The sequence below is a fragment of the Neocloeon triangulifer genome, unplaced genomic scaffold, assembly GCF_031216515.1.
Source record: "Neocloeon triangulifer isolate White Clay Creek 2 clone unplaced genomic scaffold, ASM3121651v1 ptg000008l, whole genome shotgun sequence".
Lineage (NCBI taxonomy): Eukaryota > Metazoa > Arthropoda > Insecta > Ephemeroptera > Baetidae > Neocloeon > Neocloeon triangulifer.
Window position 1 is genome coordinate 5141298 of NW_026775550.1, and position 25000 is coordinate 5166297.

The window sequence follows — 25000 nt, forward strand, 5'->3', positions numbered from 1 at the left end:
TTTGCCCGTCGCCGAGCAACAAATTTCACGCAGAATTCTCGTGTGAGCGACCAACCTTCATTTAGGTCATGAAAGAAGCGTTTTCAAAATATAAAAAAATTAATTGCATATAAATTTAAAAATATTATATTTGTTTTCAAAGAAATCATTGCTTGATTATAACTTTTAACTTTCCAAAAAAGTGATAAAAAAATTCTGATATAGAGGCAAAAGATTTGTGTCAGTTTTGGTGCTTCAACAACAAGAATGAAGTCTATAAAATGCTAAAAATTCATGCGCAGCCTGAGGTGCAAGTGCCATCATAAATCTATAATCCCAGCAAAACTTCCTGCCGGCGCGTATACGTTTCGCACACACGCGAAAATGACTCAATAAATTCCACGCACAAACAAATGAAGAGAAATAAAACACATCGCTCATATCTGCCGTTTTTTCTTCCAAAGGAAAAAAAGGCGCATTCTTGGCTCGAGGGCCGAGAAGTGAATTTCGAGATGGATGGCCGTCTATAATTACACACGCCCATTAAAAACAAATAAATCTCATCTGGCCACTCTTGACCGTAGAGAGAAAAGTTTTGAGAGGTTGTCGCGTAGCCGATTCATTTTTTCCTCTCTCTGCTGGGTGCGTGAGAAAGAGATTTTCTTCCTTTAATCCACCTGTGCGCCTCTTCCTCGCCCCACGTACACACAATTGGAAACAAAATAATGAGAAGGAAGCGAACGGCGGCGCGAGAGGAGAAGAAACAAGAAGCCGCAGCTTATCCGCATGGCCAGGGGGTAATCACCTGAGCACCATTTTTCGGCGTGACGTCATAATTGACAAGCGCGTCCTGAGCTCCGCTGCGCCTTTTTCGCCACCTCGTTCGCCCGATTTTGAAGCGAATTTTTCGCTCCGATTTGGTGCAAATTGGTTTCTTGTTGGAAAAAAAATTATTATGCTGACTGCCTCCGCTTGAATGTGAAATGAGCTGCGACTTTGAGGAATGCTGCTCATGAATTATTGAGAGGGCATTTCATTTCTCACAATGTTATGGTCAACTGTTCGTTACCGTTCTTGGCTACTATTTTTTTATGCAAATTTCTTATTCTTTAAAAAATATAAATTTTTAAATTCTCTTCAATACCTTTATTTTTTCAAATTAAATCATATTCTTCTAAAACGTTTAAAAGCTTTCGATGTTTTTTTTTCTTTAAATGAATTTGCTCATACAAGGATAGCAAAATTTTAAAATCCTCCATGCTTAATTATAGAAAATTCATACATTCGAAGCCAGTAGTAAAAGAAGAGACAAAATACAGAAAAATCTATTGTTTTTTTGTAATAAAACAGTCTATTATGTTACATGATAAGTAAGCCATCCATGAGTTATGGTATTAATTAATTTGTTTCTTGGCTAAAATCAATAGTGAAAATTTGGTAGAGATAATTTTTTTGCGTGGAAGTTAATTAAAAAAACCAGTCTGAAAGAGAGTCAAGTGTGTCGTCTGGGAGCGGGAGCCCCCTTTTAATTAAATTACACGTTTCTGCTTGACGGAGGGTGAAATTTTAAGCACAAACGTTCAAGCGTAGATATATACATAAATAAATTTGTAACCTCTAAAAGGAGCAGGATATTGACTGACGCGACCGCGGAAGGTCTTGAAAGAGAGGCGCGCGCGGATGAAAGGCATTCCACACAATGATCAAAGCATGTAACATAGGCAGGCTGAATAAATAAATAATTAGCATTGATTGCCGTTCCGGGAAGCGAAGATTGATCCCCGGCCGAGTTCCGAGAAAGCCACTTTTCGCAGTTTTGATATCGAAATTAGTGACGATTAAGTTGTTGCATCTTTCAAGAAATCAACAACAAAAAGCTGGGCACTTGGCTGGATAATTATAATATCACGATGCATTTCATTATGGCGGCATGACATGGATGTTATTTATTTATACATTCATCGCCGAGGAGTGTCGATGACAACAAAAATTAGCGTGCCGGCTCAAATCAAGCGTGCGTAGGCAATTTTTTATCAACAGCATTGTGTTCCTCTGCAAAATAGAATAAAAAAATACAAACACGCGCTTGAGGTCGGCCGGTTGGACCAGAGGAAAAAAAAATCCGACGCCCTGGCCGCCCTGCTCCTGTCACTTGCGATTATTGTCAACATATTTTTTGCTTGGTACGGAGAGACGAGAGCAGAATATTTATTCGCTTATCTCATTTCGCCGATCAGGTTTTTTCATTTAATCACTTATTGAGCTGTCGGTCAGCTGCAACAGATTCGCAAACAAACTATAAAACATTTTTATTTCTGCAAGACTAGAGCAGGCTAATAATTATTCCTAATTACATTGAAATATATGAAAAATTCATTAAAAAAATATTTATTTTAAATTTAATTCAGCTCATTCATAAAATTAATTTGATTTAAGTCAAAATGTAAATTTTATTTTGAACTGTTGTATGTATGTAAAATGTGTAAGGAGGGAAACATTTTAAATTATCTTGTCCTGAAAAATGCAGCAATTTTTTATTCATTTTTCTGATAAGCTGCAAAATCATAGCGTTTGGCGCTAAAACAAATCCGGTTTAATGAAATGCGAGCCCCGGCGAGAAAGGAAATTTACTCTGTGCCGCTTGTTCGGCAAGTTTCTTTTCTGGGAAAGGCTGTATGAAGCGAATCGCAGCACCAAAAGCAGCTGAAAAGTGGCAAAAATCCGAGTCGCCTCGGATGGCTGGCTGCCGCAGCAATTATTTTCGGAAGCAGCGCGTCGATTACTTTGCGTCTAGTGGTTAATTACGAAATTTATTGCGTTTTATGGCCGGTTTCCTTTTACATGGTGCGGTTTTTGCTTTTCTCGGAACGCGTCGAACGCGATGAACTCTCGCGCCGGCCGGCCGGTCTGCGCCGATTCGACCAGAGATGCTTTTATATATAAATCAGAAAAAGCGACACATGCACGTTGCATGATAAAATTATATGGATGTGCACTGAGGTCGGCCGCAACCTTGGAGTCGCAGCAATTGTCTATGCCCGGAATCGTCTTTCTGCATCTTATACTCGCTGACGGCAACAATAATAAATTATGCCGATGATGCGTGGCCGGTAGAAAAAAATGCAACCTTGATTCTGATGCAGCAGTTGAACATAGGTATGCGTGACAGCGGCAATTAAATTAACATTCCTCACGCTCGATGAATGAAAATGACCTAATCTCTCCCCCCCCCCCCCCTCTTCCCGCTGATGCGGTTTTAATGCACATTGCAGTCGCGATTTTCGCCACAGCACTTTGTAAAAGGCGATTTCTATGTTTCGTCGTATTCAATACAAATATGAAAATGTAATATGCGTTTTTTTCGCTATATTTATAATAATAGCCGTTGGGTGTGGTGCGCGGCGCAGTTGGAAAATTGCTGTTCGCGGCTAGAAGGTCTCTTTGATAACTCTTCTCTTCTGTCTCTGGTTCAGTTTACTTTTGATGGTTAAAAAAAACAAGGATCTGATTTCTTTAACAATTCAGTCAAGATTCCTGACAGTTTGTAGAAAAGTTTTTTTTTACATTCTTCTCCTGAATTTGTAAGAGCCATTAAATTTAAAAACAAAAATGAATGGTCAGAAGGATCTTTCATAATCTTCAATAATATATGATCTGAATTTTAGAAGTTTTTTTTTTTTAAACTGTTCGAGAAAAATATTTAGACCGAAAATTTCACTTGTTTGTGAATGTGCAAAAAAAACCTTAATTTTATCTTGGGTGATCTTAAGTATTTTTTGTGTGTGACAAAATCAATCAATTTCAGTCCTCTAGAATCATGTAAATATAATTTTGTATTTATTTGCCTTTGCTTGGAATCATTTCACAGTTGCATTTTAATCAGGCTCAATTATACTTGCGTCCTGAAAAAGTCGCGAGTTCTTTTGGCACCTACACGTACATTCTCGTCACCATCTTTTCGCCGTCCATAAACACCCATGTATATTCCGTCTTGTTGTTTTAGCGTGTATACCTGGTGCGCGCTCAAACATACCTGCCAGCCTTGTCGGCATTAGACGAGCGCGCGCATAGCACAAAAGTAATGCTGTTACTCTTTATGATAATGCTGCGAGTTGCCGGTTGGGCGTGATCAACAGGTGTCTTATAAAATACCTGGATGATCCTCTCTCTCTCGGCTCTCACTGCTGCAGCACGTGAGTGTGTGTTTCGACCTGTGTTTACAGAGCCAAAAAAATTCGAGATGGAAAAACACGAAGTTTATGCGCACCGAAATTCGCGAGCTCCATGGGAATCGCGCGAGAGTTTTCGTCCGCTTGACTGAATCTTAGGATCTTGGTCGGTTTTACTTTTTTCGGACAGCACATGCAGAGCACGTCATGTTCTTGGCTTGAGGTTTTTTGACGGTTGCTGAAAACAAACAGGCGCGAAATGCTGATGAAGTTATTTTATAAGCGCCTTTCAGTGTGTGCGCGTCGAGAAGGCGCTTTGTTCGAAAATCGTCACGTTTTTCCCTGGAAGTGTCTGCAGAGGCGGAGATATTATAGACGTTGTGTTGAGAAGGGATTTTGCAGAACCGGCCCTTTGTTTTAACGAGACGAAACAGCACCGGTGCTTCTTGCTTGATGATTAATGAAGTCATTCTGAAACACCTGATTTGGGACTTTGTACAGAATGCAGGGAGGTTTTGAATTGAATCGTGGACAATTAAAAATAAAATCTGGTTTGAGATTCAAAGTACTTGTACCGTGCAATACTTTTTACTGTAGAAAAATTGACCTCCTGATTGTTAAATAGAATTTTACATATCTAACAAAATTTGATAGTCTCAAAATCTGTGAATAAAATTCCATTTCTTACTTTTGCGCATCTTGTAAACTAAATTTATCCAAATTTATCCACATTTGGTCTCTGAGCAAGAGGATCTTTGCCACTGCCAAGGTCACACTGGTTATTAAAGCACTCGTGGTGACGTCACCGAATTCATTATTCGCTCCTGCATCAATTTCAAACATTGTACTGCTTTTTTATAATTATTTGTTCACTTACATTTTCTACAAATGCGTGGCAAAATTAAAATAACAAATAAGCGTCAGATTTCGGATTTAACTTGCAAAAGAAAAAGAAAATTGTTGCTCTGCTTTGAAAAACGACGCGCACCACTTGCCGCGGTGCCGCAAATTGCATAAAATAGGCAGAACCCGAGGGATTAATCCAGCAGCAGCGCAAGTTGCTCTCCGACGGCCCTAGAAAAGTAACTTTTGCTCCACTATTAAAAGCCGGCTCTGTTTATGTGCCACTCGACGTCACAACAAGTTTAAAATTATACCTTTACGCACAGTGTCGAGGGGCAAAACGTAGCATTCCCTGCGCTCAGGAAGAATGCAGCCTTAATGGATTAGCCCACCCGTTTCCTCTCCTCCGAACGAACGTCTATCATTTTATCCCTTTTCCAGCCGTTTTCTCCGACTTTTTATGCGCGCACCTTTCAATTTATGTAAAATAGACACCTTTTCGGCCGCTGCGCGAGTTCAAGGAACTTGTTTCTTCCAAGCGACCGACCAAACTTCTTGATGATGTTGTTTATTTTCATTTTAAAAACCCGCTCCGTAAATTTGTCTCTCTCCTGTTTGAAATATTACTCAGCTTTTTAAATGCGTGCCTTTTTCGCGCATGTATTTGCATAATGAGTCTCGCGACACGGCCCATTTCGACCATTTTTTCTCACTCGGAATCCGGATCGAGGATTGAGGAGGCGACGCTGCAAAAAGCGGCCGCGCCGCCGCTTCTATTCTGAGCGCACCTGTGCGCCATGTCTATTTCAGGCATCCGCGTCGCTTTTGAAACCAAAGTATACTCTGCAGTTTACAGTAGCATAGGTCATTGACTAGTATCTCATTATTTTCGCTCGAGTTTCGCTCCCAAGGTCGATTGATCTGCACGGCGCGGAATGCGAAACGGCCCGTAATCGTCTGCGTTTAGCACTCAATTATTGTCTTAGAGTGGATCAAGATGCTGCCTCTAATGGCTTCGCGGAAAAATTGAGCAATTCCATTTGCGTCTCCGACTAACGAGTGCAACGCGAATTCCAAACCGTGTCAGGGACGCCGCATTTTTCAGCGGAAGGCTTGAAATTAAAAAATAATAGCAAAGTGTCCTCCAAGAGAGGGGAACTTTAAAATGTGCATTTTTTTCTTCCTAACTATAAAAATAACGGAATTCTACTAAATGAAGGAGATGAACAAGTTACTAAATTATATTATTATTTTTAATTAAAAACATTCAAGTGGAAAATTCTACAAAATAAAGTAACTAAATAAACAGGCCTCAAATTTAACTGCATTTTTCATTGATTTATTCTTCATTCAGGTACAAATATGAAATATACAACATCTTACATCAAGTCCAAGTTTTAGGTGGCTATAAAAATAAATTAGAATTTTTTAACTGATATCTTATAAAATAAAGGAAAATAATTAATAAATTTTGCATCTTGCTGTAAAGTGTAGAAACTAAAAAAAGACGAGTTTTGATGATATTTTTTATAACTTTTACTATTTCATTTGGCGTTTTTGTTTCGTGCATTCCAACTGTATGAATAATTAAAATGACATGAACGAAATCGAGCCCTGTCATCGTCAGGTATGCGAAAAATCACGCATCGCGCTCTTGAAAACCTTTAGCTCGCGTGCGGGCATGCATATTTTATGTACGTGTGTGTTCATGGCGAGGACAATAGATGCCATCGGCAGAAAACAACGCGCTCTCGATGCATTATAGTTCACCCCGCGTGTATGTGCGCACACGTAATTCACGGCTGCAATTTTCCCTGCACATTATTCGAATGATCAATGCGCAATTTGTTCGAGAGAGCGGTCGGCGCGGCAAGCGGGAAAAATTTATGCAAAATATGCCTTGGCACCAAACACCCCGCGGCAGCATAGAGCAAACTTTATTTATTACACAAATTTATATATAATGGCCCCTTGTTTTTCCCCTGTCCTAAATAAATACATAAATATATATAAAAATATAAAATGATGTTGGTTGAGCGTTGAAAAGCCATTATGGCGCCCGAGAGGAGTTTTCGCTCCGAAAAAGCAGCAGGCCGTGCTGTTATTCACATTATTCACGCGGAATGCCTTTGATTGGAATCTTGCACGTCTGCTCACTGGCTGGCTGCGGCGATCCATCACACGGCCTGTCTAATGTCACTCGAAGCGACCGACCGAACTGACTGACTGCCGGGCCGGCCTATTTTATTGATTCCTCTCTGTTTAATTCACTCACACGTGGCTGCTGCAATATGGGCAGCAGAAGTGCCAACCCCCGCAAGTGACGAAGCCAACCGGCCTTTTTCTCTTTTATAATTTTCCGTTTTCTTTTTTTGTTTCAGGTGAGTACCGGATTATTGCGCTTTTCCGCAGAAGGAGACGTCTCGGAGGATTTCGCTCCGTCAGCAGTGAGTACAAAAATTATGAATGCATTTAGTGCCTTGCGCGCGGACAAAAAGACTTCGCCTCTTGACTCGAGTGACGCCCTCAGGAGCGGTTTCCAGTTTTCTAAGAACAATTGTTAGTTTGCAGAACTGCGCTCTTGACGAGCAGAAAAGAATAGCAAATCTGCTTCCTTGTGAAAATCTTTCTGCATCAAGCAGTTTTTTTTATTCTTTTAGGACAAAAAACACTTCTAAACAAGTTTTTAAAAATTGGAAATAATAATGAATGTTCATAACGAAATACTGCAATTAAAATCATTATGCGTCAGATTTCTTAAATACTATCATGAAGAAGCACAAAAAGTTGTTTTAAAGAACATTCCTAGAATCCTTTTGAATTTTTTCACTTCATTTGAGGGGACCAAAACATCATAATCTAATTTCACAAAAGCCTTCTTGCTATTTCGAGCGTTGAAGGACCTCATCTCCGCGCCTTTTAGGAAAAATAAAATCTTATTTCGCAGTTTCCTCCCCTTTCACCTGCTGATGCTCTCGCGTAGAAAAAAAAACTGTGTCTCTGCGCCAACCTTTTACACACGCGAGCTAGCGACAAGTCATAATAAAACACAATTTGATACGTCATTACTTTTTGCTACATAAAAAAGCACTTCTCCCATTCCTTTATTGCATTTTGCCAAAAACAGGCAGGCAGCGAGCGTATAATACAAAAACCCCATTGTCGTCGTCGGCGGCGAATGGCCGGAGAAAGAAGTCAAAGGCGGCTTGCGTTCGTGCCAGTGTTATATTTCATTTTCCATTTCCTCCGAGAGCAGAGAATAAACACAACACCCTTTGCTCTCGGCTGCTGCTGCGACTGCAATATTTATATTTCAGAAAGCTCTGAGACTCGGCGGCCGGCCAGAAGTGGGACTAGGCTCTCTGGAAATTGGAGCGAAAGGGACACAGCGTTTCATTACGAGAGATCTTGTTAAAGGAGGCAGCCCGAGAGATGGCAGAAAATTGCCTCGGAAAGGCTCTTCCGCTAAAATAAGTGCCGGAATAAATGTGCATATGCAAAGAGGGACAAAAACGCCCGCCACGATTTTGGCGCCGAATTCTATTTGGGCGAGTGCATGATTTTCCTGCACAGTTCGCCAAGCGTGAAAAATTGGAGCGGATTTTGCGCGTGAAATTTGATAACGTGAACCGCACTATTATTTTTTTTTTATATTTGGTCTTTCTTGCGGAAGAATGATTTTCTTAGAATGCAATTGATGCTGCTGTTTAGTTTTTGAGTGTCGCTTCAAACTGGAAAATTAGAATGTAAAAGTTTTAAAATTCGATCGATGAAAAAACGTAGATTATTGGAGTAATTTTGTCTTCAACGAAGTTTAGCAACATTCAATATTACTTTTTTATTCAATCGATGCAGATATTTTTATTCCAGTTATATCTTTGAATTAAAAGTCAATATCGATAAGATTATTTTTAAGGGGGCTCAAATATTTCGCTGAAGTGACTTCTTGAAAATAAAATGTCGCCGATTTGGCTTCTTCTTTTAGAAACGTTATTGGACGCGGCGAATCAAAGTACGAGTGATCACTTTTACAGTTCACAAGGCAAGAGGCAGAGCGCAATGGAGCGAATTAAATAATTTGGCCGGTATGTTGAAACGCAAATTGAATTAACTTTCCGGCTCATTTGCCGCGACGCCAAACGTCAGTAGCGAGACGAAAAAAAAAATAACGAAAGACCCCTTTTGGTCGAACGAAAACGGAAAACCCTGGCGCAGAGTTTATGGCCCTTTAACTGCGGATCGCGTTGCCCCAAGTTTTATTTGCAAAATGAGCAGGGGCGTGGTCGGCTCGGCTCGGCTGCTCTGCGAGAATCCAGTTATTATGGCCCGAAGCATCCCCATACAAAGTTGTCTCTCTGGAGCGCTGCTGGCTCGGCGCGGGCTGTTTGGCGCGCGCACCAACCACACCGCTGCCGCACATCACGAATTCCGATCATATATTCTGCAGCACGTGGTCGATATAAAATATAAAAAGGTATAATGCCGGGGCGCAGAAGCCACCCCATTTCTGTGATCTAGGGCCAAATCGAGGCTTTCCTGAACGAACGCCCCCCTCACTGCATCGCATCTGCTGCCACTGGCGCGGAGACGTCAGCCGAGCAAATATTTATCAAGCGACTCAAATGTCAAAAGATTTAGACGAAATTGGCAGGCGTCAGTCAGAAAAATATACACGTCTTGGAATTAAAACCAAAAAAAATGGGCAAAATGCATGAAAAGTTACTAAACCGGATTAAATGTAGGAAAATCTCGAGAATAATGGAAAAGGCTGACAAATCACATACATAAGAAAATTTTTGAAAAATTAAATTGAGTGGATTATTTTTCTATATATATAGCGATTGCAAACTTCTTCTTTGTCTCACACCGGTTAAATATTAAATTTTGATATGAATAATAAAAAAATCTACCTTTCCTTTGAGTCAATTATTAATAATTTCTCCCTTTGCCAATGAAAATTTCTTTGAGGTGCTCGTCGCCGGCGTTCGTCTCAAAGAGAGTATAAAGTGTGGCTTTGGCGCACAAGTTTTTCGCTCCGACGCGAGAGTTCTTTGACCAGCGGAGCACCGCACAGTCTCGCATGCACAACAGCCAGCACGTCTGTGGCTTGTGTGTGTGTTTTGAATAATCAGCCAAATTAAGCCACAAAGAGAATGCTATTTTTGCATTCTGCCCGGCGCGCTTTCAACTTTGAAGCAGGTGAGCCCCGATTTTCTTTAATACATCCTATACGCGGGTCAGGGCGGCTCCTTTGACGCGCGTTATCCGTCTCGAAAAAAAAGAGGGTCACATGCGCGCAGCCGATTTTGCGAGAGCTCGTCCAGACGCCCGAATTTCAATATATAGAAGACGTCCGTGACGCGCAAATTAATACGCCATCGGCACGATTGGAATTTCGCCTGCGCCTGACAACGAGAAAATGAAAATGGACGGAATTTTTCTGCCGCCTTGTGAACGACACAATTAATCCTCATTCTTCGGCTGGCCTTGAAGTAATTGGCAAAAATGGTTTGAGATGGAGACGATTAAAAAAATCGATCTTTGCCATTTATTAAATTTTATTCAAAATTATCTTTTGGGGAAAAGTATACATACCATTTTTTCAATTTTGAATTTAAAGGAAATGTCACAACCGATCAAATTGAGTGCTTTTAGAAATTTCCTCCTCTTTTCCTCCGTCTTGGTGCGCCATTTGAGAAAAAGATTGAATTCTGTGCCGGTCCGCGAAAAAGCGAGCGCGCACAAAAAGCAAACAAAAGAGCACAGCCGGCATTAAAACTTTGATCGGCCGTCTCTTTTTCCAGTTGTGCAAATAATGTATATTTGATGGAAGCGTTTCTCGTCATGCAGCAGTCAAAGGAGAAATAAAAGAGGAAATTCGATTACGCTGCCTGGCCGGGGAAAAGAGTATTTAAGCAGCAAGAAGTGCTGCAGCTGATTGGTTCTTTTGTGCGAGACGGCTCTGCCATATAAATTGAAACAGAGGAGTTTTTCTACTTTTATTTTCAGCAGGCAGGAGAGAGAGAGGATCGACAAATCAAACGAATATTACTTGCAATCTAAAGTGAGAGCGCTGGCAAAACATTTGAATTGTAAATGGCCACGTTTGGTGTGCGTGCCTTTTGAAATGAAGCCAGTGGAGGCGCAGCAGCACAAAAAAGTTAATAATTTATTTATGCAAGACGGAGGGAGGAACTGAAAAGTAGTAGTGTCCCCTTCTGCGTTTTACACGAGAATTTGCGAGACTGTATAATTTTTTTAAACGACACACCAAAATAAGCTAGTATGACGGAGCAACAGCGGCAATGCGACGCCGCGCCTAATATTTTCATATATTCCAGAGAGCGTGCGCAGCTTTGTGTGAATGCGTAATAATGCGAATAAATATTTTTTTTTTGCAAATTCGTTCGTATGTATGGAGAGACACAATTCCTTTGCGGATGTTTTGCAGTGGTTCGAACGACGCCCCTTGACTCTTGCACCAGTTGTAAGAGAGATTGTGCGGCGCGCTATGGGCCGTGTGCGATTGTCAAAGTTTCTTTCTTGCTCGCCCAGGAATGAAGGGAAAAATCTGAGGCGTCGCGCCGGCGAAATTCAATTTGCGCGCGTAATATTTGCGAAAATTGCTATGGTACGGCAAGAGGCTCACATGTGTTGCAATGCTTGGGAAAACTCTATTAGGTGATTTGATTTTTTTTGCAAATAAAATCCCTTCATACTCCATATTAGAAATTGATGGGAATTAAAAATAGCAATTTAAGCGGGGTCTTTTAAATTTACAAAAATTTTAACATTCATTTATTTGAACATGAAATTTATTCATGATGTTCCTTTTTTTACCTTTATTAAAAAGTCATTAAAAGGTGGCAGTTTAGTATTTTAAATTTGCGACTTTTTCAAATAATTCCATTTCTGCTTCAGTGCGGCCCATTTTTATCAGCAAGAAAGGGAATTCCTAGACTCTATTATATAAATTGCGAAGTTAGCTGCCTTTTTATCGCCTAGATAAATTAACGAACTGATAGAAGTGTACAATGACAAGCCAAAGCTTTTAGCGCGGATCTGGAATGGCCGCCGCCGACTGGCGAGTGAGGTCAAATGGCAAAAATCCGGTCAGATAACCGCTTCGCACATTTTCCCTCGAGAAAAGTGGCAAAAAGTGTCATTCCTGTGTGTGTGCTTCTCCGAGTTAATAAAAGACAAACGGCTCGAATTCTCTCCCGTCTCATGAATCCAGCAAGCAGGACTCCTCCAAAACTTCAATTTCGAGCAAAGGAATCCTTTCTTTTTTCCAGCTCTACATAAAATACATGGGTGTAATTTACTCGCGACCGCAGAATGTAAACAAAAACGGACGGACGGAGAAAAAAGGCGAGCAGTTCATACACAATTTTTGTGGTCGCAAAGAAAGAAAAATCGGCGCAGAAATGTTTGAAAACGGCGAAAAGTCTCGAGTCGTCTCGCAGCGTGAGACGAAATAATTCATTCTTTCAGGTGTCGCGGTGTGTGTTTCTTGTTCTTGTGCTGTGTGTGCGCCACGTAAAAAAAGAAGAAGTAGTGCTGTCGTGGTTTACACGGGTAATTTTGTGTATAAAATAATTATCCTCTCGTGCTGGAGTCGTTGCTCTCTCTCCGTTAGTTGTTTTCTTGGTCGTGGTAGAAGGTTTTTTGTTGATTATTTAAGACGGCGGGTTTAGAAGAGGCTAAAACTTTTTAAGAATGAATTAGGCGGGCGCTTCTTCCACAAAAATCAGGAAAGGCTAGAACTAGTTTAGACGAAGAGGAGAGCGTTTTAGAAGATGTGGAAAAAATAGATTTAATTTAAGAGTTCAGTTGAAGGGAAAATAAATATTCTTGGGTTTGCTTCTTGCTTATAAAAGGGGAGGAAAATATATATTAAACATTGAGCTATAGTTTGTATATAATATTAATTTTTCAGGAAGATAATCGAAAAGAAATTGTTTCCATTTTTTTCTTCTTAATTTTAAACAAACTGTACATTTTCAAAATTTTCATAGGTTTCAAGTTGCAAGTTGATTGATTCCCCCCGAATATTAGTTATTTGCATACAACGGAAGTCAAAAATAATTTTTCAAATAATATAAATTAATTAATATTGGCATTGTCTGCGGTTTCCAGGCAAACAAACTTGAAATTGATGCAAGTGCAGTTGAGACTCCGTGCTCAATCAAATGGTCGTTAGTGCACGCGCGACGGCATTAGCCTGTTCCGAGATGAGCACCTGACGCCTCAGCCTTGGGGGCGCGCATCCTTGCATACCTGAGCGCCAATGCCAACGGTGTCGCCGCCGCTGCAATGATAAATACATGCGCGTTTTAAAGAAGGAGCTCATTAGTCTTCCCACACACCCACCTGACAGCAATAACGATCAGCTGGGAGAGGATTCTATGTGTCAAGGTGCGAGATAAGCACCGCGAGCACCTGCACCCTATGGCAAAAAATAATAATGCATGCTCGTTCTGCGGTCGGATGGGAGATGGAGGCAGGTGTATTTGCGCGTTCCAAATCCGCCGCGCCGCCTGCGAACAATGCGACCTGATTATCATTTTTATTGGCCTGTTAAATTTGCCATCTTCGCATGCTGATCGCAGTGAAGACCGAGCGAGCGCACAATCGCACAAATCTGAAACCAAGCAGGGGCGAATTGATCCATTTTATTGCAGCAACTTTAAAAAAAAAATGAAATCAGAAACTAAAATGTTCAAACCTTTCAATTCAAAATTCGTGAATAAATAATGTAAATTTTAAAACGTTTTCAGCAGGAATGTCGCGAATATTTGCAAAATTTGTAAATAATCATCAACAATTTTGGCAATAACAAATAATAATCGAATTTTAAATTTTCCCATTTCACCAAAAGGGTAGGATTTATCAAATTTTTATGAAATGTCTCATCATAACAAATAAATAAATAGATAAATAAATAAATTTAAAAAAAATCAGTTTTAAAGACTCTAGAGGGTCCAGTTCCGCCACTTTGCACAATGCGAGGGGGCCGTGCCGCACAAAGTAAGAAATCAGAGACAAGCCAGACAATGTGTCCTTTGTTTACATTCGATCAGATATCACGCGGCAGCACAAGAATCCGTGCGCGCTCTCGGACTTGCGCTGCTAAAAATTAATCAGGTTTTTTTCGCGCAGAGGCCGATTTTTTCCACCATTGTTTACTGCGCGTATATTATCGGCCAATCTGCCGTACTGCCAAATAAAACCGGATTTAAATTGATTTGTCTCTCTGCAGCCGCCGCCGGGACAAAGGCGGCGAAAAAGCTCTGCAGGTTTTTGCGGCTTATTTATTGCGTATCGATTGGCGTGTTATTATTTTATTGGCGCGTTTTCCTTCACCAGAGAGCCAAAAGAAAAGAGCAACTTTGCCGGATTAATGGCACACGATCCATTAGGCAAATTCGGAATTTTTTCGCCGCCACCGTCGCGCTCTCTTATAATGCAGTCTCTTTCTCTCAATATTTTTTACAGCGCCATAAAAGGAATTTTTTATTACACTCGATTTTATGCTGGTTGAAAATTTCTTTTATAGCGCGGAAAAACAACTTTACTGCTTCTATATTTTTTCCCTCCTCATTCATTACCCATTATTCTCGATTTTGTGCTCGAAATAATGCTCGATGTGTGAAATTCTCGTGAAACACACGCTGACAGTATAAAATATACATTTTACAAATCTAGCTGCCGAGCGCCGGAAAAAATAATAATAACATGCTGTACAATGCAGCAGCGCTCGGTCGGCGTGCATTCACTCTTTGATGTTGTTTTGTGCACGTCAGAAGCCACAAATTGGTCTCGCTGACTGGCGTATCATGTCAGAAAATAATCTCCTTCTTCTCCCTGCCAAGCTGCTGGAGATTTCGCGATGGAATCAGCAGCCGGCAGCGCTCGCCATACGCCCACCAGTCGGAAAAATGTGAAATAACCAGCCAGTGATGGAGAACAGATGTTGAAAAAATAAACAGTCTCAACTAGAAATTGCAAAAACCAAAAGCGAAATCGATTTCAATTCCAGACATACATGATTTTTTTGTATGTAATCTTGTCAATCTTATTTTTATTTTACAATTTCAAAGTTTTTGATTTATTATTAATATTCAAAAGAAAATCCATCTTATTGCGTTTCTTCATTTATTTTTGGATCTAGACTGACCCTTTTGAATGAGTTTTTTTTTTTGCATCTGCTGATCCCTGTCCGTCCAAACGTCTGTCGTCTCCTCCTCTTTGCAATCGCTCGCTCTTTATTTATTTATCTTCCGGCGTCACAAGCGGGGGCAGGGTCAAGCTGATAGTTTCGCGCGATAGTTTAACAGGCAAGCATTATTTTCAATTTACATGTGACACGTTATCTGCACAGACGAGGCAACGAACGGCAGCAAAATACGTCCCACGTGTTTGTACGCCAAAGCGAGATAGCAATAAAAGAGAGAGAAATTTCGGCAGGAAACTTGTGCTGATCACGTCCGCGGACGAAATACTACTTTGACGCCTAACGCTCGCCATTATTCTTGTCGCCGATCGAATTTTCGCAAGGAAGAATAAATCTCTCACCCCGCGCCGAGGGGTGAAAAATGAACACGTTAATTCCAAGTGTCATCGCCTCTTCCGTTTTATTTCAAACGCGATGAATTGAGTCAGCAGAAAAAATAATTAAGTAAATCATAAAATTTTTTCTTCAATACTTTGATAAATTAATATTCCTAATTGAAAGATTATTTTTCAATTCAATTAAAAAATTGAGTGATAAATCCAATTAAAAAAAAAGAAGAGATCAAAATTCGGATTATTTTGGAGGAAAAAAATTGTTATCACCAGGAATAAAATTTGTGACAAAAATTCGCTACTGTTGAGAGAGGCAGAAAAATTTATTCAATATTGGTCTCGTTCATGGACTGGAAATCTCAAAGCGATCGCAAAATCAAACACGGGTCCGATCGAGGGGGCAACTTTCAAATGTGGTGTTTGCCGTGGTCGGCGAATCGGAACACACACTGGCTGCTGCAAACCGAATTATTTCCACGCAAGCGTTTGCATCAGTGGGGTGTGGCGAGTTGGAAATTCAAATTGCGCCGGCAGCGTGTTTCTCCAAGACAGAGCAGCCGTCTTACTTAAATGGTTTGGCAGCAGCTCCTATCTTAATTGAAACTACGCCTGCAGCCCGGGTGCCTAATTGCGAAAATTGTTTTCGCGCTATCGCGGCGCGAGCAGGCGACGACGACGACTTGCTGGATTCGGCACCAAGACGCACACCAGCGATAAGGACGTGTTAATTCGCGCGCCAGCCGTGGTTAACAATGGAAATTTATTCGGCGTCAGACTGCAGGACGAGTGTCACTCTCAACACATTGTGACATGAGAGCACCAAGTAACCAAATCTGCTTGCTCTCTCGCCCAAGTTGAATGCAGACAGCGCCGCCCTTCGAGCTTCAATTCATATTATCTTAATTGGCATTAATTCTTGAAAAATAAATTAAACATTTCCTAATATATGTTCCAAATATTGTCATTCTTTTGAGGTTTGAAGACCAAAAGTTTTTGAAGTACTTAATTGTTTAAATTGCATTTTGAATTTTAAAGGATTCCAAGCCGTTATTTTCCTGTTGCAGTTCCAAGTTCAAGTTTTTGTAAATAAAGTTTTTTAAATTAATTTATGCTGCCCTTGGGTTTACCGCGGCGGCCGTGTCTCTTTTCAGATTCAGATTCAGATTCAGATAATATTTATTCCGTATAGATCAACATATGTACAGAAATAATCTTTGGAATAGGTCACTGTAATACAGCTATATCTCAATATAACTATAATACAGCTTACTAAATTTAAAATACATTTAAAATACAGTTCACACAATTTTACACAAAAAATATTCATGCACGTCATAGAACATTTTGTCGTAGAATATTAATTCCAATTCCTTCTTAAACACTTGATAACTATCAATGTTTTTGATTCTATCGGGAAGATGATTGAAAATTCTAGGGATCATGATGTGAGGGGACTGCGCAGTCAGCAACAGTCTGTTTGGTTTGACAAATAAGTCTTGCTCCGCTATAGGTTTATTTCGAGTTTGAAGTTGGGCGTTTTAAGAGACATCTGCTAGTTGTAAACCCTTTCTTCTCTTTTTTTCCCAAATTCAAAATTTTTGTACAGGCCGAGAAGAATAAATAATAATAAATACACGGAACACTTACAAGTCTTGAAAAATTATGTAGTTTTCCGCCTCCAGGAAAGTAATCATGTTCAGAATTAAATTGAATAATTTCAACTGAGATAAAAAGCAATCTTCCTCTATTAAATTTGATCCATCTCCCTTGCGTTCTCCTGTCTTGCGTTTCCCTTGGATTTATTTTTAATAAAATAGATTTTATCCCGACGGATTTGTTTGTATATTTTTTTTCTCGTGAGTCTCTCTCTCAAATTTCAATACGCGCTGATCCTCGAGTTGATACCGCAGCCAGAGGAGAATCCAGAATGATTATAATTATAAGGGAGCCCAAGCGTTTTTCTCCTGGAGAGCAACAAACACAGATTTTCCATCAAACCGGTTTCTCTCTCGACCAGAAACATCCACTCTCTCGAAGCTTTTTCTACTTCTTTGTAACACCAGCAACTTTGTAGCTTTGATGATGTTGGTAATATGTTTCTCTTTCTGCCGAGGCTGTGTTTTCGATAAGAAAAGTTGAAAGCACCACCAAACATTTTCAGCCAGGCATTCTTCTTTTCCAGACAGACGCAGAGACGAACTAAAGAAAATGGCTTTTTATTTCTCTCTCTCTCTCTCTCACACAAAAACAGAGGATTTTCTTGCCCTTGTGAAAAATTCCGGCACCGCGAGCACCACCAGAGCATATTGATCGATTTTCGCTCGTCTTTTGTTCTCAACTCGCGCCAAGGAGCTCATATTGCATGCGTGTGTTTCTGCTGCTTTTTCTGTCGGCTCTTAGCACAAGCACGTAATAAATCATCATTGTGTGGATAAAGCCGAGTGAGTGTGTATGTGCGTGCGCTAAGTATAAGTATACAAAAGGTGGAGCCGCTCTTCTTCTTCTTCCTCGTACATTATTAAATCATCTCGCGCGCGCACCCATCACTTCATAAAATTCGAATCCCGCGCACCCGCGGCTTCATGCACGTCGGACGTTTTTATTTCAAAAGAATGATGATCGTCGCGCCGTGGAAAAAAATGCGCGGCACATGCTTCTCTTCTTTGCCGAAAAAGGATTAGACAGATGCGAGGAAAATAATCGTTTGGAATTTATTTTTGAAACCGTTAAACGGATTTTGCCTGCTTTTTCGGCGCACTTTAGAGTTGCACTAATTAGGATTAGCTATTAACAAAGTTGAGAGCTTCGTAAGAGCGCATGCAGATTTTCCACGAAACGCCGAAAAGTTAATCCGCTTAGCTGACGAAACAGTTGTGACTTTTCCGCACAAAACCAGCAGCAGGGGATTTTTTTCCAGTGCCCCTATAAAAAACTGGGAAACGCACCGGTCTAAATGTCTGTTATACGCTTCACAAACAAAGCATATTCTTGCCCCTTTATGAAAAGCGGTGAAAAGTACATTTTTAACATTTATTTTTAGGTCTTGTACTTCAAGTTAGATTCAATTTGAATTTGGCTTTGAGAAATATTCGGTTTTCTTTCTTCTGAATTTCGTGAACACCTTTTTTAAAATTTTTAATTTCAATAATAATGAAATCAACAATTATCGCTTAACAATAATTTTTCATTGGAAAATCACTTCACTACATTTAATTAAGTTGAATCATTTAATCGATTGAAATTTAAATTTAGCCAAAACTGAGAAATTTTAAGCGAAATTCAGCCCATGTTTTCCACATAGGATGTGGAAAAACCATTAACGTCTGGGAATTGCGATTTCGCCAGCCGTAAAATCGACCTGAGTTTGCCAACTTTCCGCCATCAATCAAAATATTCCTGCAAAAATGTAAGCATCCCACAAACATGGCAGTTTGCGGTCTGAGATTAATCTGGCTCTGCATTGTCTTGATCCGCTGGAAGCTCTTTCTCTCTCTCACTCTCTGCCAAACTTTGGCAAGCCGGCTGCCAAAAGTATTCTGCTCAAAAATTCGAGCCTCAAAGCGGCAAAGCGAGAGACGCGCGCGGATATTGCAAAATCTCAAATTCAGCAGCAGAGCGATAACATGCCTGCATCGCTAATGCACGCCAAGGAGAGCGAGCACACATGCATACTTTGCATATAGGAGGGAATGCCTCACCGGGGCGAAATACACACTTCAAAGGCCTCAAACCCGCCGGGCCAAGTATTAGCTTAGGTTATATAGCTGCCGAATTTTCCCGGTTTGGGATGTCGAGTGAAAGAGACAAAGCCGAATTTCTCTCGCGCGCAAAAGCAGGTATATTTTGTAGATAGAGCGGCGGCGCATCTCTCGCGTGCGCGCCGAACAGCTAATTGACAAGCTCTCTCATCCAATCTGCGAAACTAATAGCGCCCAAATTGGCTCTTGCCAATTAATTAGCTCTGTCTCCTGTCACGACCGTGTGTATGAAATAATGTATGCTTCGGACGCACACGTGTGTATGAACTTGATTTTGATAAAATCCGTCTCAATCGATTCAGTATTATCTACTTTGAGAATTTGGCAAACATATATTTTTAAATTTTGAAAAATAATACATTACTTTCTAGATTTGTATCGCACAATGTTAAAATATATTTCAGATTTTTTTTTTTAATAAAGTTTATTCATTTGAAAAGAATTATAAGTCCAGTCTGCTTCTATCGTAGTTGTTATCGACCGGAGCTTAATGCGACTAGAGAGCAAGGCAATAAAGCCGAGCACACATTTTTACAAAATTAACATTTTTAAAGCATTAAAATGTTAAAGCCGAATTTAAGATTGAAAAGCACCTTGAGCTCACTTGCAAAAAAAATAGAAACGTGTCTTCTCCAGTGTGCTGAATAATCAATACAATAATGAAAGTCATGCTTGCTTAATAACACAAAACTGAAGAACAATTGCTGTGGGAAACGTAGGAAAAGTCATGATCGTTCAATTGCTTGCGCCTCGGTCTGCCAGAGCAATTGAATAAGTTGAACAACATCACGTCTGCCGCGAGCTTGTATAAAATATATAAACCTGCAACAAAGAGCAGAACGAGTCACAGGAAAAATTATTTCTGCCTTTCGAAAGAGCCGAGGCAAACCTGATTTGACGCGGGGATCAACAAATAGCCGAGAGTTTAGCGGAAAAGAATTTACAAGTAAAAAAGCATAATTAAAGTCTGTATAATTTTCGCATATTGCATTAGTTGCCTCCATCTCGACCTTAATGAAGGAATGTAAGCGCAGAAAATTTTTTCCCTTGGGTGACAGCAGCAGTTCTTGATGGCATCGTTTCAAGAGAGTAATAAAATTTTATATAAGCCCCTGATTAATTGCGCTCTAGTTGAAAGAGACTGTGTGTTGATTTTTTCACTTAATTATGCACAATCCTCGCGTTTGTATGCGCGATGAAAATCATTTTTAAACTCGACCTGCTGAATAAATAAAAATTTGGACGTTCAAAAACCGAGTTGGAAAGTTCTTTGTGCTTCGTACTGGAATTAATTACGTCTCGGATTAACGGGAGAGAATTTACGCGGCACAAACTTTTACAATAACGAACGAGACGATGAAAAGCGCGTGTAAACACGAGAACGATTGTCGCGCACTCGGAAAAGGAAAGGAGCTCGTCGGTGACCCCTGTCGGGAAAAAGGGGATAAAACTTCTGGCAGGTGAGGGGGTGCAAAACTCGTCTTGGCTCACGTGCGTCGGTGACGTCACCTGCGAGAGAGTCGGCGGGCGGTTTTTTTTTTTGTTCTGGCGCGGGGCAGAATTATGAGGGTAGCTCTCTGGCAGGGTGGAGGAAGAAAAGTAAAAGGGGCTGGTGGGTGTGTTCAAGGGGTTTTGACAGCATTATGGCCCATAACCAGCCAGCAGCACTTTTGGCTGCCTCTCTCTCGCTTGCATCCTCATCCGCACTTTGGCACTATTTCACGTCTGCGGTGTTTCGGGACCGTGCAGCTTTTGGCTCAAAGAGCGAGAAATTCAAAGCCCGTGTACCTAATGCGCCAGTGCGCGCGCCGAGCACAAAGAAAATTGCAGCCCCTCTCTAGACTCGACTCGATTTATTCGCTGCAAATTTGGCTGCTGATACGAATCAAGCCGAGCCACTTTTGCGGCTGCCAGTCTCAAGAGAAAGGGATTTCTGCAGCTTCTATTCCGACCGGTTATGGAAAAGTGCCTTTCCTCCACCAAGAAAAATTGCGAAGAGTGAAGCAGAATCAAGCCGAATTGGCTCGGCGACTCAAGATGAATTCCTGCGAGGATGATTCTCTTCTGTAAATGATGCGTTCCTTTGGAGGAAGGGAGGATGGGAATAAATTTGAGATGGATGACTAGAACGATCATGGTCTTCAATGATAAAGGTTTTGATTTGATTTTGATATACATTTGGTCATTTTCAAATCATTCTGACCAGTGTTTGGCATTGCTATAGACAAAATAAAATAAAATTAAATTAAAAAAATCTGATTTCAATCCCTGAAGTGCAAAATCAGATATCACAGATTTAAAAGTTTGTATAACTTCAATGGAATATATTTCAAACGTTTTATTTATTGTTTCCAGTTACCTTTGATTTTGAAAAAAAATTATATATCTGTAATTTTTGCATTTTCTTTTTTTACTTCCTGAATCGTTGTGTTCAAAAGGTGAAAATCAAGTTCCGCAAGTTCAAATCTAGCTGTTTATTGTGGAGGACACACAAATTAATTATTTAATTGGAATCGCTTGAGTTTAAATTGGATTGTGCCAAATTTTATACTGGAGGGTGCTCCAGGTCAATTCAAAAAGCAATTTGACCGTAGGTGGACGCACACTCTGAGTGGACGCGGCAAAAAACGCGCAATGGAGCGGAGACGAAACTCGTCACGGTAGCCCAAAATTGAGTGGTCCGGCTCGCGGAAAAGCCGCCGCAGAGCACTCAGGACACGCCACAGCCAATATATCACACACGCGCAGTTTTCTCCTCAAAGCAGCCCGGCTGGACAAACACCGGCCGACGAAATTTTGATTCAAAGCTAACTCATCAATCATTGAGGCCGAAAGTTGCAATTACGTCAGCCCGAAAGCGACGAGCAGTTCGCCGCAGCGCAGGTCACTTTTAATCAATTATTTCCATCACGATAATGACAGCGCGCAGCCGGGCAGACGGCAAAGGGTCCGAGCGACAAAAGCGAGTGAGCAGACGACGCAGTCTGGCGTGTGCTCTCTTGGACCAGACCGGCATCTATTTGTGAATGACGAATTAAAGCGAAGTTCATTAAGTCAGTGGAATTAAACGGCACGCGCTCGTGCACACCTGCCCCCGCTTCGTCACTTTCACGCTACAATTATTTTTGGCTCAGACAGAATCAAAAATAAACGCAACTGTATATTAATTTGGACAAAGAAAAATAAGGCACGTGAATTTTCTTTCTCTTCTCGTTAAAAATTTCAAGAACTCCTTGCGCAGAGAATTGAAAATTACAAAGTCTTGATGAAAATTTACAACTTCTTTAAAAAATACACTAAAAATTTTCCAACGCCTAAAAGAATTAATTTTAAAATATGCCCTATTACTGAAAGCTTATTTAAATTTCTGGGTAACATTTCCATCTGGGACAGAATGAGGAAAACTGCCGGAGCTAAATTTGTATCATGAGAGCGAACAATGTCGCAATTTAAACAGCTTGTAAACCAATTTTGTATATTCGCAAAAAAGCGCCCATGGCGTTGCATGTTAAATTTTCTCCTCTCATTTTCCTGCGCTTCTCTTTGAATACGCAGCCGCTCGTCTAACAAACACAACCTGCGCAAAAAGTACTCGAAAACCAGCCACCACTTTATCTACCCTTACTCTGTCGCTCTGGACATTTCCACTTTTTGTCAAGTACTTTTCGTTTTGACGTATCACTTGGCCAACGTGCGACAGCCAGAAACGAATTCGCCACAAATTGTTATTTGATGTCTCGCTTCGCTTTTTCCCACATTAGAGCAAACAAACAAAAACGCGTTTTGACTCCGAAAGCGGAGAATGACAAAAATCCAGTAGAATTAATATAACATTAAACAAACAAGAGGTTCTCTTTATTTCGAGGCGACTCACCTCGGCTGCTTTTTCCGCACACATTCACAAAACGCCGCTCATCAAAGCAACCCTTTGCCGCCCACACCTCTCAAAATAAATATAAACACTGACAGCTCACAGCGGTGCGCTCACGCCAGATATAAATTGTATAAATTTACATGCACAAAGGCTAAATCACAGATTCTGAAGTAGCCCTAATGTGGCAAAAAGGTACAAAAGCGCCATCGCTAGGTTGCATGTTCGTTTGAATGCTGCAGGAAAAAAAAGCAATATTGATTTTTATCATTAATTTCATGCGTGGTAGGTGCTGGAATGAAAATTGTGAAATCTGTGAGGTCTAATTTAATTTTAATACGTGTGCATCAATTTGGAACTTGATTGATTGCATTTTTAATTATTTCTAATTGTTTGTTTATTGTCAAGGCAGGTGAAAATGACTTGTAGAGCTAAAATTGAAATAAAAATAAGTTTACACTTGAAATGACGACTTTGAAAGTGTAGTGGACGAGGACGAAAAATAATCGTTATTTTCACAAAGACTGATTTTGTTGAGCGTGCAAAATTGAATGCTGCAGTAAATAATTTTCCCCAAGTTTCTCACTGGCTTTGGGAAAAAAATAAGCAAGAAAGTTAGTTGCATGTGCGTGCTACCTCTGTTAATCTCTCGTACAAAATGTTGAAAAAGAAAAAAAGGAAAATTTTCGGTTTGGAAAACGAAGGCAGGTTGCGTGCGCCGGTGACCACCAGCGGGAGAGAGTCGCGTTCTCCGCTCGGCGGCGACGGACGGAGGCTGCGGCGGCGGCGGCAGGGGAAGGGGAGAACGGGGAGAAGAGGCGAGGGGCGGCGGCGGCGGTGAGCAGTCAGTGCACTACGAGCCGTACGCCGGGCAGGAGCTATGCTGAACGCTGCCGTCGCGGTAATGCCTACAGCCACAGCTCCATGGAACGGTGCCACTGTTTTGACTGCCGATAGTGTGGTTGCCGCCAACAGGGTGCAGACCTACGTCGCAAGTTCTTACGGGGTGAGTTTCGCCCCCGAACCCAAATTCGTACCGGTGGGCGTGTCCGCGCGGCGCCCAATTTGCATACGTGAGAGAGAGGGCGAGATGAGCATAGTAGAAGGAGTTTTTCATCCGATTGCGTGTGTGCGGGGGTGGTGCGTGGCCCGCAGAGATAAGGGTGTCGCCGGAGGAATTTAATTTGGGCCTCGGCGTGTAATGGACGTGTTGGAGAACGCGACGGGCTAATTGGACGGATTGTCGCGCGCCTCCGGCTTTTGGGCGTCGTTCATCTGCAAAAATGATACCAGACTGAATTCCAGGGGTCTCAAACTAATTAACTTTTTCAACTCTCAAAAGTTTTGACAAGCAGATCTGTTTAATTTTCCTTTTTTTTCAAAGCAAAAGAAATTTTAGTTGCGTTTCTTTACTTTAGAGGAGGAGATTGATTCATTTAAAATGCACTCAGCATTTTCCAAAAATTTATAAATCTGCTTTGAAAACCGCTAAATTATTATTATTGATCTTTATTGAATGAGGCGTCACCGTCACCACGATGTAATGACCCATGCGCCTCATTTGCAACATAGTACAAAACAAGGAAAGAAGAAAGAGCTACAAATCAACAAAATATTATAAATTGTCAAATATTTTAAATGAAAGATTTAAATTCCAGATAATAACATTATAAATATTTGTCTGCTTATTAACTTTACCACACATTAGTCTTTGCCATATAAAATCCGGAAATTGGCAAACTTTCATCCTCGTTGCAGCATCTTGAGATGCAGCTAACGGCCTTTTGGCGCAGTATTATAACTTTGCTGAA

General features: G+C 40.7%; 1 protein-coding gene across 14 annotated transcripts in view; it reads left to right on the forward strand.

The window, feature by feature from the left end:
* Positions 1-25000, forward strand: part of LOC132194826 (protein alan shepard) — a 143809-nt gene that overhangs the window by 32649 nt on the left and 86160 nt on the right. For 10 of the 14 annotated variants that reach the window (XM_059616366.1, XM_059616368.1, XM_059616373.1 and 7 more), the window contains exon 2: positions 7373-7438. The exons of 3 other annotated variants lie outside the window; for them this stretch is intronic. In XM_059616366.1, the coding sequence (XP_059472349.1) occupies positions 7373-7438 (66 nt within the window). Of the gene's footprint in view, positions 1-7372; positions 7439-24034; positions 24196-25000 lie in introns of those variants that run through there. One more of the 14 variants, XM_059616367.1, reaches the window with a different exon arrangement.